The sequence below is a fragment of the Taurulus bubalis genome (genome assembly GCF_910589615.1).
Source record: "Taurulus bubalis genome assembly, chromosome: 20".
Taxonomy (NCBI): domain Eukaryota; kingdom Metazoa; phylum Chordata; class Actinopteri; order Perciformes; family Cottidae; genus Taurulus; species Taurulus bubalis.
The window spans coordinates 12,518,734-12,534,583 of NC_136608.1; the positions used below are offsets into that span (position 1 = coordinate 12,518,734).

Genomic DNA, 15,850 nt, shown 5'->3' on the forward strand with positions numbered 1-15,850 from the left:
ATGGGAGGTGCACTTCTGTGTGGTTGAATGCGTGCGTAATTTAAAATCTAAAGCTTGCAGATGCTTCTAGGCCCCTTATGCGAGAGTCTGCTTTCCATTGCAGTTGTGTTCCAAAGCTTTGAATACTTTGTATTTGTCGGTAAAGTTAAGCAAAATGGGTTATTTTCTCAGTTTTCTCATCCATGTCAGGTACCCTTCACAGCATCGGGCATTCTGTTAACATGCACTGAATGTCCTCCCTCGTGTCACTTTGTTCAAGGTTGTCAACGCGCTCAGCTATGCTCCGCGTCTTCCTCCTTGGATCCGCAGGTGAGCTCGGCCAGAAGCCGCCTCTGCAAACAAAATGCTTTCATCAGCCTCGCTGTCGATCTGTTTGAAGTTTTTCCGTTTCTTTTTTTTCCGCCGTGAGCCTGAAACGGCCGAGGTAACAGTCTCAGATTTGGAAGATGACCTTCAATTTATTCTCCACACAAAGAACAGAAGACAGGATGTGATGCACCGGCCTATCCAACAGCTGTTTGCTCCTCCACGCCTGCTGGAAGGGCCGTCGAACTCTCGGTGCATTTGATCTTCTTTTATTCTTTATATGTTTGTGACGCCGATATTTCGGAACTCCCAATGTTCTCATCAATGTTCAGAGCCAGGTTCTCTCTACCTGCAACGCTGCCAGTTCGCCCATTGTGTGCGATTGTGAGCACACAAGTGGGCTTTTGATGTGTGATCAATCAGCAATGTATGAGCGTACGCTGCACATGTTGAGAGCACCTTTCATAACTTCTCACCTGTGTGCTCATTCATTTACAACACGGAACCATTCACTCTTTTTCTTTCAAAGTCTCCGCACGAGCTCTTCAAAAAGCCTTCCTGTCGGCATCGGAAAAAGGAAATAAAGCTGGTGGAAAATGAGGGATGCGCGTGATCAGAGAACACAGAGAGGAAAGAAGAAAAATAAGACCAACGGAGAGATCACATGGCTAATGAAAGTTCTGCTGGAGCCGCCGGTGCTTCGGAAAGAGTCGCTAAACCATCTGCTAATGATCTGGCTTTCATCTAGATTGGCCCATTCAGGAGCATTAACACACATGCTGAAACCACTAGACACGAACATGCACAGAAAAAAACACACACACACACACTCTTCAAATGTATAATACACATTCAAAATATCTTGTTCCTTTCCTCCCTCGTTCACCTGCTGGCTCTAAATTATTCCGAAACACACACACAAACACCTTCTACTGAACCGAAACCATCTGCTGGAGCTTGAATTCACAAGCCCGCATGTAACACATCCACGAAGAAATAGGTATCACGGTCACCATGGCAACATGTCCCCGCGGGCCAAACAAAACAAATCTGCGTTCGAGACTTGCCATGTTGTTCTCACTCCTGCCAGATAAGAAGGAATCAGCCTGAATGCTTTGTTTGTGCTGTGAGGAGATGAATCTACTCCACACTACTAATCTGGGGGAAATGACAGGTGTACCAGGAAAAACTGAAAGATCTTTTTTTGCACAGGTTTTACGCCGTGTGTCCTTGTGTGTTATGTGTGCGACTTCATATAATCCTGTCTAATTTCCATAATGCGGAGATAGGTGGAGCAGACATGGTAATCCAGGACTGGACTCCATGGATTATGCTGGGATTGTCTGGGCAGCGCAGTGGGAGCAGATTGAAGCTGTTTTCTCATTTGTGTAGCCTCGGAAAGAGCTTGGGGTCATGATTGATTTGAACTGCCATGGGTCACTTTGGGTACCCCCCCCCCCCCCCCCCCCCCCCGGCCCCTCCTCAGGTGTTTTGTGTATTACACAATGAGTGTAGTTTTGGGGTTGATGTCCTGTGGATGACCCCAAGATTCCAGACCGTTTTTTAGAATCCAGATAGTTTTAAGAGAATTTTGTTCTCCGTATATGCACGTATAAACTACATTCTCCAAAACTCTGCCAACTGCTAATTTATTCATGCAAACGGTGCTTGCACACCCACATAAGTACAGTACAACCGGTTCAGGTTTTTATAAACATGCTGCCATTATAAACAGACAGAATCACACCTAGTTCAGATCCAAACCCAGATAATTGTTATCTGATACATTGTGTGTACACACCTACTGTATCGCACTCTACTCTGTGCTGGATCCCCCAGGCAGAGGTCAACTGTTTCGAATAATTTGTCTATGATTTATATTTCGGTCTTACAACATTAGACTATTTGTTCGTCATTTCTAGCTTTCGATTAAAAGTTTAGGTCAGTGGCGGTAAATTTGTTTTATGAAAACTTGAGGTACTTAAAGGTGACCCTGTTTTTAATTGCACGCGCTAATGAACGCATCATAGGAATTTCATAATTTAGGATCATAGGAACATAATGACATGTTAGGAACATAATAACTTCATCAGGATGATTATTTCAGCGCTTAGTACACCTATAGCGAGCGCACCCTTCAACACTACTACCACTACCACAACTATTAAGGAAATGATCCAGTATTGATGAAATGTTTGGGAGCAAGCTCTTCAAATTACCCTCTGAGATTTGGGTGAACAGACCCTTTGAAATAGTACAGCAATTCACGTATACGGTATTTGTCTGTACTTTTTTTTTGTGCCATATTCCCCAAGGACTTCTGTCTGCTGTACGCCTATGGGTTTTTTTCTTGCTTCCTCTCTGCTGCTGCTAATATTTTGATGAGGTTCCTGCACTGTGGCTCCTGAACCGCAGCCGATAATATGGCTCAGTGTTCGCTCAACACATTTGACAAACAAATTCTGTAATCAAAATGTATTGTTGGCACAGATTCGGTGTTACTGTTCTTTACAGCAGCTTGCTATTGGCCGTCTGCTCTTCACCAGCTGTGGTGCCTTCACAGTTGTTGGGCCAGTTGGAGCCTCAGGCTGCAATAGCTGCCATTTCAAAGCAAGACAGCCCATCAAGATGGATGACAACTGTTGGCGTGTCAACTGGGATGTCATGCGGGTATAAAAAACAAAAGGGGAAAACAATAGTTTATCTTTAAAGAGAGGGTCAGCCTAAATTGAATAACAGTCTATGAATGGGTTACCCTATGAATGGGTATGAATGGGTTACCCTAAACATGCACCCTTTTACAGTATACTACAGTTTTTATATTATTTCTCGGAACAAAACATCCTTGCATACGTAAACAAAAAAAACAGTGGATACATGGAAACCAATTGTAAAGTGATAATTTTCCCATTTTGTTCTTTGTCTCAATGAAAATGATGAATTTACAATGAAATTTGTTTTAAAAAGCAGCAAATTGTCACATTTTGGCCGATGAAAGCGATACTATTTTTGCATATTTGACTGAGAATGATTAATCAACTTATCAAAATGGTTGTCAATCAACAAGTCAGTGAATAAACCAACCTCTTTGCGACATAAATGCAAAGTCATTAGGAGTATGTTGTTGCTATTCATTTGAGCAGCAAATGTAGGTCTCTTACATAACCTCTGTGGCAGATAATGATGTACCGTGTGTACTATGAGCTGTGTGAAGAGTGTGCGCTGTATCATCAAGCTGTGGTGCTGCACGGTGCTCATCATACACACTGACTCAGAAGTGCCACCGCCTGACGTGTGAGTGTGTCGTCCTGTGTGTGTATTCCACACCGTGACAAACGATGGAGCGCTCTGACCATGCAGACGTGGGTTAGCGTTCGCCTGTTTGTGTCTATCTGCAATTCTGAGAGTGTTTGCACATGTTCCTTTTTAAGTAGGCAGACTTATAGCCTTTCTTGTTGCCACATCACACTGGCAGCCTCGCTCCTTTTCTCCGAGTCTACGTCTCCTCGCAGGTCTTGTTTTTTTGTGACAAACTGCAGTTGAGATTTCGTAGGACGGGTGACCTCCGTAGGAGAGAGGAGCTGTGCGTATCGTGTCAAAACATTCTCACAAAGATCTGAACGCCGCTCTGATTGGTGATTACAGGATGTATCCGAGCACGGGGCCCACCCACTCGTCCACAAAACACACACCATAAACACATGCTTGCACCCCCACAGAGGATGCATCAAGTTTGGTCTGCACACACACACACTCTTGTTTATCACCCATAACAGTCCCTCAACCATTTTATTTTTCTCATCTGCCGACCTCACATCTAGCCACCACATGCGTCACAGCTCCTGTAAAACAAACACCTTTTATCACCAAGAGATGTGACTCAAGTTCTCCAGTAAGCCCATTCATGGGCCTGGAAACACAGGTTTTGCTGAGGCATGTCTCAGCCTGCCGAACACAAAGCCGACGATATCAAACGGAGAAAAGACACCACCTTCTTGTCGCCTCGCGTCGATTAGCTCGAAGGAACCCAAGAAATGTGTCTGTGTGGGTGTTATTTGTTGAAACGCGCCTCCACGTCGGGGTTATGTCTTGTTTTTGTCACGTCTTTTGCAGCTCTGATTGGTCTCTCTTGCGTTCATAGTCAAGACTGTGAAAACTTTCATTCAAAGGAAACTGTTGTTGCAGCAATAGCTGTGGATGTGATATAAAGGGAGAGATTGTCAAATGGCCATTTAGATGTATTCTTCTTGTTCCATTGTATTTCAAAAGGTCAAAGCTAATAGGGCAAAATGCTGGAATTTTCCAAAGATGGGATTTGAGAAACATTAAAAGCTTTACATGAAAAGAGGTTAAAGTTTTTTTTTTTTTAAGTGCTTCCCTCTAAGTATGATTAGTCGCTATGCGCTCAGTCTGCCTCCTTCATCTTATCACTCAGCTGGAAACATGAGCCAAAGTATCTGGCCTTCACTCCTTAAATGTTTTCCACTGCAAACTTTCTCACAATCTTCTGTCTGCTCTGTCTCTGTTGTGTTTTTCTCCCCCATTCACGTCCTCATCGCGTGGCCCGCGCAATTGGTCAGAGGAGGTGGAAAGTTGGCCAATGGGAGGGCAGTTGCCAGGCAGCCTGTGCCTTGTTTGGAGGCGGCTGGAGGCCTGCACAGCTGTTCCATTGAAAAGCAGCAGGACATAATAACAAGGGCCTCTCGCCATGCATGCACACAGACAGACACACAACCACAGACACAAAGACACACAATGTAGGCTGATGTTGTAATGTATGGTAAAAAAAAAAAAGTCAGCTGCACTATTTTATATGTTTTTTGCTGGCATCTGTTTGACAAACACTGGAAGAATGTACATATACACTGTTCTGTCTCCATGTGTTCAATGTTTATTCACGGTGTGTTCTTTGTCTCTTCAGAACTCATGAGTTTCATGGTCGAGCGAGAGGGGGATGTTTTTGTTAACTTTTTTGTGTTGCTTTTCTCCCTTCTTGTTTTGTATGCAGGGCTGGAGGGGGAGAGAATACGATGGGTTTACCTTAAACAAGTTTATTCAGCTTGTTAATTGTCGAGTCTTAGTCTTCGATAGTATCAAACCAATTTCTTCTGATTTTTAATGAGAAATAGAAAAAGAAAAATAGAGAAACAGATGTATTCAAACAGGATGTTGTTTGTTTGTGAACTGTACAACTGCATTAACTGACAAATAGGCCTCTGATCCATTATTTATACAAAACTATGGATTCGATCGGCTTGAAGTCAGTTCATGCAACATACCAGTGAAGCAGTGGCTATACTATGTTACAGAACATCGGCCGGACGTTGTATTTGTCACAATGTACTGAAAAAAGGAAATCTCAAGGGAGAGACAGAAAAAACCTCCACAGTAACTGTGACCTTGTCTATCGGTCCACATCCTTGTTTTGCAGCGTGACAGATTTCTTAATACTGGAGGACCGAGCCCAATGAAGCACATCGTCCAGCATAACATTGTTTGTCCATCTGCCCCGGTGTCCCGCTGAAACAATCCAGCCCCTATATACATCCTGCACATATTTCCACCCACATTTTTCACACTTGTTGCCTCCGCAAAGTACAAGTGCTGCGTGTGGAGCTGCCTCCGTGTTGGTGCGGAGAATAAAGACACAAGTGAGTTCAAACAGTTGCAGACCAGTTGATTGACTGGGATATACTGGGCTGATACATGAGTCCTTGTGGCATATGGCGGCGAGCCTATTTTGGCTGATGGCGTCAATAATTGGCTAAGCACACACATTGAGCGATATCATCAGTGTGCTCTAAATGAATATTTCAGCAAGAAATGAGTGACTCTGGAGGAACAATGGAGTAATTTAAAAGGACAAAAGGAGCCGCTCCGCTACAGTGCTTCAGTTTTGCTCGTGCTTTAGAGCAATATGTGGCGGTCAAATGTAAAAGCATCCTATAATTGTTACTTTTACAAATGAAAAAAAACTAAAATATGTTCTTCTACATGGGAAACATCAAGTTTGAAGATGTTTGCAAAGACCAAAGAGGGGTCCTTTACAGAGATGGGCCTTCTTTCATGAAGAAACTACTCAGAGAGCTTTTTTTTTTGACTATTTATTTTCTGCAGGCTTTTCTGTGTCCCTGTTCAGCCAGTCTTTCCTAACCTGACCTTGTTATGACCAGCATATCCTGACTGTGGATCTGCTGACTGAAGGTTAGACCTGCAGGTTAGATAAGCTTCATCAACACCAAAGAAATACGTTGATTGACCGCTCACTCATATTTCCAAGCTGAGTGTAAAAAGATCCTGAAAACTGGTCTAAATTACAAGTTATCCTCCTCTTCCAGCCATTATCCCTCTTTTCTCTTAAGCGTCTTGCTATGTTGGAGTTAGTGACACACATGAACTCAATACTTAAACAAAAACACAGCTTTAAATTGATGGAGCTATTCCAGGCAGGGTTAAGCCAACAGTGCTGTGGGGCCTCCTCTCACGGTGACTCCCACCCTCTCTGGAGAAAATATTTGGATGATCTTTGAAAGAAAAGTGTCTCTCTCACTCTCACACAAACACAAATTACTAGATTTACTTTCCTCTTTTATTTTCACTTTATCTCATCTTGACATGTTTCTAAAGATCATTTAGGATGCTCATTAACATTCACTCAATCGCCCCAAAGTCATTCACCATTCTGGACAGTGCGAGTCTCCGTTCTGCTGCCAAATACCTCTGAGCTGGAACAGTCGATGTTTGCTTTAGCCTCACATGCCTGATAGCAGGGCTATTTATATGGAAAGCGACAACTATTAAAAAAAAACTACAAGGGCTGAGAAGCACACACGGGCAGTGGGAATATAGTCCTAGAGGAGAGTAGAGGGAAGAAAGTCCATTTCCATTGTGTGCTGTTTGTCCAGAGAGTCACGCTCTGCACACAATGTGGCTCTGACGCTCTTGGCCAACACATTGATCACAGTCTGTGACCTTTGCCCTTGGCCCTGGTTAACCCCACGCCGCCCACCGCCGCCACTGCTACACTGGCAGCAGTGAGGCTCTGAGCAGATGGGATAGTTTCGGGGGAGGGTTTATTTTTACCCAGCCGTGTTGTCACTCAAGCCTTCTACTTCCTGCATTCACCACTACCTCATTTTGCTCTATTTTTCTCCTGGATTCGTGCCCTCCGCTTACATAATATTGATGTTTTTTTGTGTGTTTACTGTAAATTAGATCTTGTGTTCGTCTCCAAAAAAAAGAAAGAAGGGCAAGCAGTGTTAATGTTGTCATCAGTTATCTGTCCAATTACCATAACTTACGATCAATACACAACACAACAGAACAGAACAAAACTTAAATCACACAACAGTACTTACAATTACTCATTCTTACTCGCCAGGTATACACACACACACACACACACACACACACACACACACACACACACACACACACACGCACACACACACGCGCACACACACACACACGTTCACCCCAAAACCTCATGCAAATTCCACACTTACCTGCCCTGGCCTCAGTCTTTTGGTGACAAACTCATGACACATACCTCACTTTGAGTTTCCTCTTCAACACTGAGGTCACTTTTTGTCTGGCGAGGCCAGGGGACGGGCTGTGAAAAGGTTGTTTTTTGTGCCGATGCCACAAAAAACAGAACTTCACATTGAAAATTCAAACTTTTAAGGCAAAAATGATCATAACCCAAATACTGCCTTCTGTAAACACCACTAGAGACCCTGTACTGATTCAAATATGTGACCAAATTGGAAAAATACATTATTTTCTGATCATTTTAAGTGATTTTGGGGCTTTGCCAGACAATTAAAAAAAATCTACTGGGGTATGGGCAACTGGTGAGGCTGCTGGGCAGCTGTCAAGGCATTTGGATGCACTGGGGAACAACCATTCAACTGTGGAAGGGATTTAGCTAGCGGGTCAATGTCCAGACAGACAGATTTTATTCCATGAGCTTTGTCTGTAAAATGGATTTTTTTAAGCCTTAGATGAGTTATGAAAGCCAGAGAGACAGATACACTGTTTACCTATATATATATATATATGATAAGGGTAGGGTAAAAAAAAAAAGCAATGGTCTCTTCTATTTTTGCTCTGACACAGGAGATATGCGTCATTATTTGTGGTAAGAATTGAGCAAACAGGCAATTTAAATCCCCAAATTGAACATAAAGTCATCTTGCATATACTGACAAACCCTAAATCAGCTGCAGGTATAATAAGAAACCACACCCCCGCCTCTCTGATTCTACCATTATCGCTGCTTTTCACACCCCCTCTCCTATACATTACGTCACCTTTGACACGAAATGAGATGCCACAGCTCAAGGTGTTAAGAGATGTCTTTATGTGGGCTTTTATTTCAGTCAGTGTTTTCTTGCCATTCAGTTTTCATAAACATCTGAATTTTCTTTTTCATGGACAAGAAGATCAGAATCGACAAAACAATAAACCCTGTTTGCTGCATTTTCCCATGCAACGCTTTCTCTGGGCAACTCATACAGTATTGCGTGGGCATATGCTGCCTCTCTGTGGTCTTTAAAGGCATTTTCACAGTCCATGTTCAATCCACTAGAAGTCAGCATTAGCGTATATCTGTGATCTGTGTGGGGAAGCACAGATCTCTGTTTTACGGAGCTAAATGAATGAACAGATCAGCTGTTTTAGCATCAGTCCACGATCCAGATTTGAAGTGTTTACTCAGCAAAGTTTTCTAAGTTTTACTAAAGTAAACCTGCATCTTGTTTCAAAGTCCTGTTCTCATGAATGAAAGAAGAAAGAAACTGTATCAAAGAGACTTTATACTTTTTTTTACTGTCACGTTTTTACTGTCACTATGCCAAAGATCTGGAGATAAAAGGGTTTGTGCAAGTTAACTCTGTCTCGGTTGTGTGAGTGCAAGCCCTTCCATGTGTCTGTGTTTGTGATACAGACACGCACCCCCATGCAAAATGACAGAATTGGACCTTGGGATAGTCCAACAGCGAGGCTCGGCCGTGTGTACGAGCTGACTTGAGGCACGATGTGACAACAACAAAAGTTCACAGACAAGAACATGATATTCTCAGACCCAGTGGGAATTAAAACAATACAGCTTCTGATTTCTGGAACTATGAACAGGTTTTCTGCCCACATACACATACATGGTGCAGCTGAGAAGGATGGGAAACAACAGTGGTGTCACACAGTACTCTCTCGTATGTTTTCAAAATAGATGCAACTTGTAGGAATCAATGCATTTGGAAGGCAGCATGGATACTAAACCTAATTAGTCTAATTAATAAACTGATGAAAGTTCTGAATGATCAACCTACTAGAGCCGAATTATAGCTGAAGAATTGATTAATCACTTGTCAGATGTATCTGCAACCACACAGTAAATTTGTCAAAGTCAATTTTACTCAAATTGAAAAAAAAGTACTGTAGAAAATACGACATGTGGTCCCAATCTAAATAGAGTAAAATATACTCTTGCCTCAGAGTATTTTTTACTCTATTTAGTGTTCATACTCTACATGATGATATATTTACTAGAATTGTATTCAATTCTATATAGAATTAGATTCAATTCTATATAGAATTAGATTCAATTCGGTGTAGAATTAGATTCAATTCTATATAGAATTGGATTCAGCTCCCTTCAGCTCTCTTCCATCCCATAAATAGTCAGCTCATTGCAGCCTAGCGAGAGGTTTCATGGTGGCGGAAACGAAACCTAAGGAACTCGTAGTGGTCGTGGTCACGCTGTTTTACTCCAATAGATTTGATTCTGAATATTTGCTCCTACTCTACTGGCTATGGCTAATAACTACGCTCCAAAATGATGAAATATTACTACTTTAGAGGAAAATAATAGTAACTCCAGGAAGTACAACATTATCAAAATGCATTTGTAATTCATTTTTCATGCACAAACGGACAACATCTTCTGGTTTTAGCCTCTCAGTTGTCAGGACTTGCTGCAAATTGCTGATTTATAAAATTGAAAATCATCAAATTGAAAATATTTGGGTTTCAAACTGTTGGTCAGACCAAACAACATTTTAAATTCCCTATGGCGTGATGGGCATTTTTCAGTATTTTCTATCATTTCAAATAAAGGAAGGAATTATCAGCAGATCAAAGCAGATTAATAATAAAGAAAATGGCTATTACTCGGTCTCAAAACTCATCAAACAGACCCTGCTTAAGTTTTGACCTCACCTTGAGATCAATGAATGGGTCGTTATTTCCTTCAGTTCTTAGCTTTCAAGCACATCTTCAAAGTTCACTGAAGACCTCATACTATAAAATCTATATATTCTAAACATTTAAATTAAATGAAGAGAACATAATAAAACACGACCAAACCTTAACTACAACAATCACTTTTCTATAAAGTCACTCATTAGTATCAGCAGTTCCCAGACTTCCAGACGTACAGCAGATTATTAGCATAAGGGTCAAAGGCCAAGCAGTATTCAGGAGCTACTTGTCACCCTCATATACCCACTGGGATGTTAATGTCTCCAGCGGGGCAAACAGTAGCCACTGTAAAAACCAACTGTCACCTCTGACCCCTCTTCCCCTTAAAGTCGCCCGTCTTTCTCGCTATTGATCCTTCAGATTCCTCTGACGTTGAGGGTAAGTGTGACAATCCACTTCCAGATAAAGGCATTTGAGGAGTCATTACCTGCGGCTCAGCCAGTGTGTGTGTGTGAAAAGTCTCCATGCAGAGAGGGCCACAGTCATTAAAGTCATCTGTGTGCGATTCAAAGGGTGCAACCATTTCTTCTGGACTTTCTCAGTCCGTACAGAGAGGCAGGTGGAGGGTCAACTGGATGAATGCAGGAACTCAGCTTTGACACATGAAGGAGGCTGCAGGTAAGCAACACTCACACATCCAGATGAACAATGCATTCAAATGCATTTTAACTTGTGTTGTTTATTTGGAATATGTAGGTGAGTATTGAAGTGGTAACCCTTCACTTTGACTCAAACTGAGCTTTCACATTTGATTAGGTTGACAAAATACATAAATTACTATGAAGCATTGTTATTACAAAAAATAGTTTCAGGATATATGTATTATTTGATAATGTGTTTGGGATATGTCTGATCAAATATATTTATTCCATTTGAAATCACTCACAGACACAGACAAATATGTTTGACATTACTCCTACAGGATCATCAATAAACTAATTATAAAGAAACTATTTATAAAAGTCCGAGAACAGAAATCCAAATAGACGTAATATTAGTATCAACGCCAATCAGATAAGGAGCAGATGAATTGTATTTTACCTCAATGACAGAGATAATCCAAATGATCTTAATGGCTTAAAAAAGAAATGTCCTTTACAAGCTCATTCTTAATATATTCTCTTTTTTTGTTATGCTGACCCACAGATACAATGGAAGTGCTCACACTGCTTATGCTCCTCGCAGTTTCTGGATATTCATACGTGTTGCAACCCGGTAAGTACGACATCAGGCCGGTTTGACATTTCAAGCCTCCGCCTAAATGGACTTGTAAATTAAGATATAATCTCTAACTAATTAGCACTGTCCTGTCCGGTCAAAACACTTGCATACTAATTATTTAATGAACATTTCAAAGGAAATGCAGAGAGATATTATGCTAATATGTCACTTGTTAGCAGCTTGCTTTTGTTTTTTTGCATTAAGACATTAAGACATTTTTACAGGATTTGTGACGGGTACCTAAGTGAACTTTCTGAGTGGTTCTCTCTGTGTTGTACTGTAGGACTGGAAGTCACCCAGTTTTCTGGGCTGGACAGAAACCACCAGTCTGAGATGAGGAGTGAGCATCTGGAAGATGTTTCAACATTGGAAGAGAAAGAAAAAGAGGGAAGGGAATCAGAGCAGGAAACAAGGATGGCCCCGGAGACATTTTCTAAGATGTTGCGGGAAGAAACGAAAAGAGAAGAATTCTCTGCAACTGACATTGTGACAGATTTAGATTCAGATAAAGAAGTGGAGAGGAGAGAAGATGGACTCAATCCCATCACAAAATCAGAGAAAACAGAGTTAAAAGCAATCCTGACAGTCAATAGTCACGTTGCGTGGATCCAAGAGAATAGGAAAAGTGATCAAATGGATAAACTAAAGCATGAAAAAGTGCAAGAGGAAAGAGAGAGCAGGCTGGTTGCAGGAAATATTCTTCACGAAGCGACCCAAGGAGAAAATATATTGACTTTAAATCAAGGAAATGTGGAAGAGAAAGGAGGAAATGGAGGGAAGGAAGATCACACGGTAGTTAGTAATCTCACACCTTCTTTAAGCACATCCTCCACTCAGCTGGGGGAAGAATTAGTGATTCCTGCCACAATTCAAATTATCACTCAGTCTCAAAATCCTCCTGGTTCTCCTCCTCCAGTTCATCATCATAATGTCCCACAAGTCTCCTCTCACCCTCCCTCCTCTTACACAGCTAGTCCTCTCTTATTTCGTCCGTCTGTCACTCCGCCCAATCCCACAGCAATCAATCACATCTCAGTCTCAACAGTGCTTCCTGGTGAGGAGAATGAACTGGAAGTCAAGGCTGGTTCACGTTTAGAGGATGTCACGGTCCAAAATATATTGTTTACACCTGCACGGCCGAAGCTACTAACCACCGTGGTTCAATCAAAGTATATGACTGACCATATCCCCAAAGTGCACGCGGAAACGGCAAAACGCAAAGAAGCAACGTTTATAACCAAAGAGCCAAATCCCATACCGAAATCAAATGAAAGTAATCCCACGGTCGGGTTTAAACCAAGCGTGACTCCACCCAAAACAGTTCAACTGATGGAAAATGACTCCAAACTAGCAGTGAGGCGAAATAAAGCATCTCCTCCTCAACCACAACTGACCAAAGCTTCAGCCAGACCGCAGCTGACAACTGCCAAAACACCTTCCATGAGGCCAACGAAACTCAACAGAAGAAGTCAAAATAAGAGCATTAAGAAGTCCAAGGAAAAGAAAAGGAAGAAGGACAATAAAACCCAAAAAAAGGAGAAGAAGGTCATCACGCCAACGCACTTTCCTTACTTTAAGGATAACTACTGTCCTCCGGAATGTGCCTGCTATGGAAGGTAATTGTAAGACTACATTGATTTAAACATAATGTATCTCAAAAAATGTCTCAACAACCTTAATAACTCCTGTTTTTTAGTTGTAGAGATTTACTGATTTTATGTTTTCCAATGTGAGAATTATTTCTGTTTTATCTATTTTAATTGGAATATTTGGGGGTTTTGAATAGTCAGACAAAACTCGCAACTTTAGGACGCATCCTTGAGCTCTGGACATTTTATTTGGTCATTTTCACTTTCAGACTGAAATGTGAATGGAAAAAACAAACAAGAAATTCATCGTTTGACATGTGCTTTCTTGCAGAGAGTTAGAATGTCAGATTGATACCATGCAAACAACTGACATGTACAAATTACAAATTAAGGTTTTCCAAAACATAAAAATATTCACTAGCAGGTGATTGGGTGGCTTGTGGATTAACGTACATGCTTATACTTGGTACGTATTGTTTTCCAGAGTGGTCCAGTGCTCAGACAAAGGCGTGGACAAGATTCCTTATGGTATTCCCTATAATGCCCGCTACGTTCTCCTCATGAATAACCACATCGACAGCATCCAGCTGGACCTGCTCACTGAATACGTCTCCATGGAGTTCCTTGTGTTGAGCAACAATCGGCTCTCAGATGGTTCCATAGAGGGAGCCTTTGAGGGGATCCCGGCTCTGAAGCGCCTCTACCTGGACAGGAACCTCCTAGTCAGCGTGCCAACCGATCTGCCAGTTTCTCTGGAGGAGCTTCGCTTGGACAATAACTGTTTGAGTGTGATGTCTGAGGCCGCCTGGGCCCGGTGCCCCGGCCTCCGGGTTTTGAGCCTCAGCAACAACAGCCTGGGGAATGGATCGGACTCTCTTCCTAATGCGGTGCTCTCTCCTTTGTACAACCTGCGCACCCTGAACCTGGATCACAACCAGTTAGCATCGGTTCCTCTGGGTTTACCTCTGTCTATCAAGGAGCTCTACCTCAGAGGGAACCTCATTGAGCACTTCCGTGGAGGAGCCTTTAATGGGATATCAGAGCTCGTGGTGTTAGATTTGAGTACAAACAGACTGACAAGCAAGGGCTTCCTCAGGGAGTCCCTTCTCAATGCGACTCACTTAGAAAGCCTCAACTTAGAGGGGAACAGACTGAAACAAGTGCCACGACACCTTCCCCACTCACTGAAAACTCTAAATCTGGAGAGCAACCTCATGTCTTCCGTAAAGAAAGCAGCTTTCAGCAACTTGAAAAACCTCGAGCACTTGGGTTTGGCGAGAAATAACATCTTTAAAGTGGCTCCAGGGGCCTTCAGGGCATTGCCCGTTCTGCACCAGTTAGACCTGTGCCACAACAGCTTGCGCCAGGTGCCCAGACAGCTGCCAGAGGCTCTGCACTCTGTAGCACTCAACCACAACAAGATTCAATCAGTGCCTCGCGATGCTTTCTGCTGGGGCAATAGGAGTGTGAGTCTCAGCGGGCTTGTGCGAGTGCAGTTGGAACACAATTTAATCGATATGGGGAAGTTGGATGCAGAAGCTTTCAGGTGCTTACGGGGATTCCAGGTGGTGCACTTCTACTGAACCTTTTTATACAATCCTGCTGCTCGGTGGCCTGATGTCAGACAGGAGTGTCAACTTGTTGCTCTCTATTGCCATCTTCAGTCTGACATTGCCTCCACTCTAATCAATTTCGAATCAGGGGTGGAAGGGTTTGATTCTCGATTCTTTCGACTGAGTAAACTAAGTCGGTCATATTAAATTCAAAACTTTTATTCAGCAGGCAAAATGCGAGACCATAAGTGAACGATTCAGAGATGTCGGCGTAATTCGACCAGAATCTCAACCCGACATCTTGCAGCAGTGCAATAGATGTAAAACATAAATATTCCCAGAGTGCTGTTCAGTACATTTGATTTATTTAGAACAGCCATGATGTCGTCTGTAGTCGTCTCAATTATGATCAGTATTACTGTTGTGATAAGCGCACAGCTGACAACAGCGTTGGTCCCGCTTCTGGCGCTGATTGGCTATTGGTTAGTCCCCTCCGCTGCGCTTAGTGGTCGATTACTTTTTTTTAATGGAGGAACCGCTGTTTCATGTCACGATGCCAGACAAATGCGTCGACTAGAACTTGGCGGATTCAAAAGTCTGGACCCAGACAAGCTGCTAGGAATAAAATATATGCATTGCTTTATGCTGTAAACCTTATCCATGATGTGGTGAAACGGACCAAGTCGCCCTCTAGGTGCAAGGAACCATATATGGTCATTTTCCTCACAAAGTAATTCAATGAATTTAACTGATTGTGTGTGAGATTCAATTTATTGTGTGTAACCCACCCAAGCCTCAATGTTTGGCTGTTTTTATGATGCCAACTCTCACAGACCGGGTTGGAGAACAATGGATTACATGCAACAGGAATAGTCTAACCATGGTATCAGTAAGCACATGTATGTGATCTATTATGGTGGT

The 15,850-nt window shown here is 42.3% G+C and overlaps 1 protein-coding gene across 1 annotated transcript; it reads left to right on the forward strand.

The window, feature by feature from the left end:
• Positions 1 to 13,227: 13,227 nt before the first annotated feature.
• Positions 13,228 to 14,959, forward strand: LOC306752355 (podocan; the record flags this gene model as incomplete). Its single annotated transcript, XM_079236106.1, has 2 exons — positions 13,228 to 13,403; positions 13,861 to 14,959. 2 exons carry the CDS (start codon positions 13,228 to 13,230, stop codon positions 14,957 to 14,959), a joined length of 1,275 nt encoding a protein of 424 aa, XP_079092232.1.
• Between the last annotated feature and the right edge of the window lie 891 nt (positions 14,960 to 15,850).